At 56.4% G+C, this 4,456-nt stretch overlaps 2 protein-coding genes across 2 annotated transcripts in view; both read right to left on the bottom strand.

Annotated features, from left to right (window-relative positions):
- The window catches only part of LOC104983826 (steroid 21-hydroxylase), a 7,170-nt gene extending 5,648 nt beyond the window's left edge, over positions 1–1,522 (bottom strand). The window contains exon 1 of the mRNA XM_010833361.1: positions 1,496–1,522. Coding sequence (XP_010831663.1) covers positions 1,496–1,522 — 27 coding nt within the window. The remainder of the gene's footprint in view (positions 1–1,495) is intronic.
- LOC104983825 overlaps positions 1,436–4,456 on the bottom strand; it is a gene marked incomplete at its 5' end in the record, with an annotated part of 15,649 nt that continues 12,628 nt past the window's right edge. The window contains 7 exons of the mRNA XM_010833360.1: positions 1,436–1,708; positions 1,850–1,982; positions 2,266–2,349; positions 2,538–2,636; positions 2,719–2,808; positions 2,945–3,047; positions 4,410–4,456. Of these exons, the coding sequence (XP_010831662.1) occupies positions 1,567–1,708; positions 1,850–1,982; positions 2,266–2,349; positions 2,538–2,636; positions 2,719–2,808; positions 2,945–3,047; positions 4,410–4,456 (698 nt within the window). The remainder of the gene's footprint in view (positions 1,709–1,849; positions 1,983–2,265; positions 2,350–2,537; positions 2,637–2,718; positions 2,809–2,944; positions 3,048–4,409) is intronic.

Here is a 4,456-nt window from a genome sequence, read left to right as displayed (position 1 = left end):
GAAGGTCAGAACGCTTTTGTTAAAAAATATTAACTTATTTGATTACACATGATCTTAGTTGCAGCATTGGGAATCTTAGATCTGCAGTTGCAGCATGCATGTTTTTTTTTTTTTTTCAGTTGAGGCTCTTATTTGTGGCATGTAGGAATTAGTTCCCTGACCAGGGATCAAACTGGACCCCTTGTATTGGTAGCGCAAAGTCATAGTCACTGGGCCACCAGGGAATTCCCAGGTCAGAACTACTCAAAGTTTCATGGAATGGGAGGGGACTCTGTTCGAATGGAGAGTGACCTGGACTGCTGACCTGCTTGTGAACACCGCTTCATAACGGACACCGTGTACCTTGCCAACTCCGTCTCTTCCATACCACCTCCAAATCCTAATTCCAAACAAGATAAATGATATGCAATGCCCCCAGAAGTGCTGTCCTGCCTCCAGCCTTGGGGCCTTTTATGTTCTTTCTTCTGCCTCAAATACCCTCATCTACTCCTACTCCCTTTGCTTGACTTTTCAGCCTGCCGAGCCCAACTTACAGGTCACCTTCTCCAGGAAGCCTCCCCGGCCCACTTCTCACATGCACCCAGACTGGTCAGAGGCCCCACAGAACCCTGCAGCTCCCTGACCTCACACCATTCACAGAAGATGGGGATCTGGAGCAGGGCATGGAGTGAGAGGTCCACAATTCCTGTTGAATGACTGAATGGCAGGCTGCTGAATTAGCTCAGTTTCCCTCAAAAATGACCTCAGCACATTCCTCTAGATGAATTTCTAGGTTGGCCCTGAAGACCCAAGAGGTGCTGCCATAATGGGGGAAAGCTAGCCAGGCAGGTGGGGAGGGCTGACCCTGGGGAACAGCAGTTCCCTCAGAGTATTAAGAAACACCAAAGTCGGCCTTTCGGTCTGTTTGAAATCAGTATCTGGATGAAGGTATCATGAGACCTGATGATTGCACATTTCTGGGAAAGTTACGTAATACTGATAAAGGGATCCAGTGTCAAACAGGCTTTCAACAGAGCAGGTCTCGGTTAGAAGCAAGACCCTAGAAGTGCCGTGTGCATGACCACAGTGGGGGACAAGCGGCTGGGGAGCTGTTCACGAAGCAGAAGGGCTGAGGTGCCTGGTGTGCAGCCCCCAGCCTGAGGCCCCGGTGACAGGCTGCCAGGCACAGGAGTGCCCTGCGGGCAGAGTAAAAGGGAGGTTTTAGTGCGGACATGGGATCCTCAGGGCGCAGGGTCAGCTGCCCACCATGGTCACTATGTGGCACCAAGCTCCCAAGGGGTCGCCTGAGGGAGGAGGGGATTCAGGCAGAGCTGGACACTGCAAGGGTCACCCAGGCTCTGAGAGCCTTAGATGATGCCAACCCTGGCCTGGGCCCCTGAGAACCTGGAGCAGGTGGTAGGGACATTGGTCTCAGTCCTGGAGATACACACAGACACTTTGCTGCCAAAGGCTTTTATTGAGTCCCTGGTTTTGCCTAGGGCTCTGTTCAGGGTACCCGGCACAGCAGGAGTCCAGGCACCATCTTTCGCAGCTCTGGCTCGTCCTGGGTAAGCTGGGAGAGCACCCTCACACCTGGCAGCCCTGTGTGCCATACTCCTGGAGGAAGCTGTTGAGCTGGGCACAGGGTGTCCGATGGCGGGTGCTCTGGCACATGCGCTCAGAGGGCATCTCCTCAATCCAGCTGTTCGAGTCCAGCAAGTACTGGGGGCTGCAGGCAAAGGGGCAGTGAGCAGAGGTCAGCGGAGGGTCAGAGGCAGACCCTGAGGCACCTGGCTTCTGAGGGCACAGGGGACCGTTTCCCTTGAGAGGCGTGGGCAGAGCAGAAGACTGAGGGGTCCCGAGAACTCACTCTCCCTTGAGGTCGTAAGTGGCCCCATCCAGACCCATGATCAGATATTCTTTCCCAGGTTCCAACTGAAGGCGGCAAGAGGCTCGGACCAGGAAGTTTCTGGTCTGATCAGCGGTGGCCCTGGCATCCTTGGCTGAGGGGTGAAGGTCCACAGAGTCATTCGAGGGGAAGAGGAGGGGTGGGACAGCAGGGGGCCGGGGGGCTTTGCGCCGAGCCTCCATTTGACCCTCACCACTCCCAGCGGGCAGGTGGGGCTGCATTCCTGTCTGTGGACAAGCCCAGGGCGTCTAAGAGGCTGAGGGGCTTTGAGCTCGGACTGGCTGCAGTTTCACTCCTCCAGGCACCAAGGCCCCAAAGCCAGACCTCAGCTCCCCAGTATGCCCCCCGGCCCTGCCCACTGATCGTCCCCCTCTTACTGAAATGCAGGACTTGGGTGATACGGGTCTCAAAGAGGCGGAAAGCAGCCCTGCTGTCTTCTCGGAGAACCTTAACCTGGAAGCCTGTGGGGGGGTTAGGAGAAGGGAGGGAAGGTTAGTTATCCCGAGGCTAAGAGGATGGGAGGTCAGTGCAGAGTGACAAGGCTGCCCATGGGCCTGAGAGGCGCAGGCCAAATCTAAGAGACCTTGAGGGGGGGTCAGGGCAGGGCCAGGGCCAGGGCCAGGGCCAGGGCCCGGGCGGGAAGACTGACCGTAGTCCACTCGGGGAGAGTAGCAGGCGAATTTCATCCGGTAACCCTCCACGTCCTGCTGCCCACGCTCCAGGGCCCGGCGCTGTCGAGGGCACTTCCCTGAAGTCAGGGGCCCAGGTGAGACCGTGTAGGCCCCAGCCACGCCGCCTTCCCACCCCTGATCCCCGGCCCAGTGTCTCACCCTCAGCACACTGGCAGACATCCGCAGAGCACAATGTGGACAAGAGTTTGCTCTTACGTGGTGCCCCATAAAACACAGAACACTTGTGCTCTAGAGAAAAGCAGAGAGGGGCGTTCATTAGGGCACTCGCCTCTCCTTGCCTCCCCAGTCCCATGGACCCACAGGACTCCCTTACCACCCTCACTGCCACCTATCCCCACCCTCCCGAGAGTCCCCGACGTCTCACCAGGGTTGTAGTAGTCATACAGGATGGCACTGGCCGGCTGTACCAGCCCCACGGGCACCTCCTGCACAGCTCCAAAGCCCACACACTCCCGGGAGGTGGGGACCTGCCATGGGGGGCAATGGGTGGAGGGAAGTCAGGGACCCACCTCTGGGCCCTGCAGACCGCTATGATGGATTTGCTTGCCTGTTTGGTTCCGGTCGATCTTATCTTCCGTGTCCTTCACCATTTGTTACCTTCCAGCCTCGGGATTTCTAAAAACTGCTCCCCAAGGTCTCTGCTGACTTCACTGCCCACATGGTGACCTCACCCATCTCCGGGGCCCTGAGCGGCTTCACAGAGGCTCACTTCATGGACACATCTTCACAAACCTCTCCCTACCCTCAGGGCTAGCTTCCAGACCAGCCCTGATTCTGACCTGGTCATTTCTGACCTTCCTGCTGGTCCCTCACAGAGGCACAGGCCCCAGCGCAGGCCCTTCCCCTTCTCTGTGCTCTCCTGGGGCAGTCTCACCGCTCCCCAAACTGCAGGCGCGTGGCTCCTGAACCAAATGTTCAGCCTGATTCTTGTATTGGGATTTTTACAGGATGTATTAAACTCTCCCAATTCCCACTGCCTGCCCTCCAAACCCACTCACCCCCTCCATAGCTTCACTGATACAACTAAGGCCTCACTTGTCTCCTAGGTACCACCAAGTGCTAGCCCTCTGCCGTCCTCTCTGACCCGCCACTCGTGTAGGCCCTGATCCCTCTCCTCATGGCCACGCTGCTCCAGTCCAGCCTGGTATCGCACACGAGTTTCCTTCCTAAGCTGCACGGTGAGCTCCCTGACTTGACATCTTCCTCATTTTCTTCAACCAGACTCCTCTGCCTGGCTTCTCTAGCCAACAGGGTCCGTCCCCTCTGCACACACTGGGCAGGGAGGGCCTCCCCGACCCACAGACACATGGCGAATGGTATCACAGTATTAACACGCCTTTTTCACATTTCTCTCCAAAGGTTACAATAAATATTCAAAAAAATTTTGGAGGGCCATCAGAGAGTTGATAACTGTGTGTTAGTCAAATTTGGCCATGGGAAAGAAAAACAACAACTCTTCTGGGTCCACCATCATTATAAAAACAAAAACAAAACACACTTGAATATCAAAACGGGAAGTTCAACAACAAAAAAGCCGTCCCTCACGACGAATAAATTCAAATTTAAGAAAGGCGCTCTCTCAAGCCCTCCCCGGCTGACTGGCACTGGGCCCAAAGCCACCGAAGGGGCTCAGCCCCGCCTCCCTGCAGGCAGCGGGGAACCTCCCTGGCCAAGGCTCTGACCTCCTCCTGTCCTGTCTCCCTGCTCACTCCACAAGGTCTCTCCCAGAGCAGTAGCTGCTGATACACCTGCCTCCTGGGAATCCTCCTAACACGAGCTCAGGAAACCCAGTGCCAGCTGTGCGCCCCTCTGTCACCCTCCTTGCTCACCGAGTCGAAGTACAGCAGGACGTGGGGACCCTCGGTCTCAAAGTGGC

The sequence above is a fragment of the Bison bison genome, unplaced genomic scaffold (genome assembly GCF_000754665.1).
Source record: "Bison bison bison isolate TAMUID 2011002044 unplaced genomic scaffold, Bison_UMD1.0 scf7180017863415, whole genome shotgun sequence".
NCBI lineage: Eukaryota > Metazoa > Chordata > Mammalia > Artiodactyla > Bovidae > Bison > Bison bison.
The sequence above is the reverse complement of the archived record's forward strand: the minus strand, read 5'-3'. Positions and strand labels throughout refer to the sequence as shown.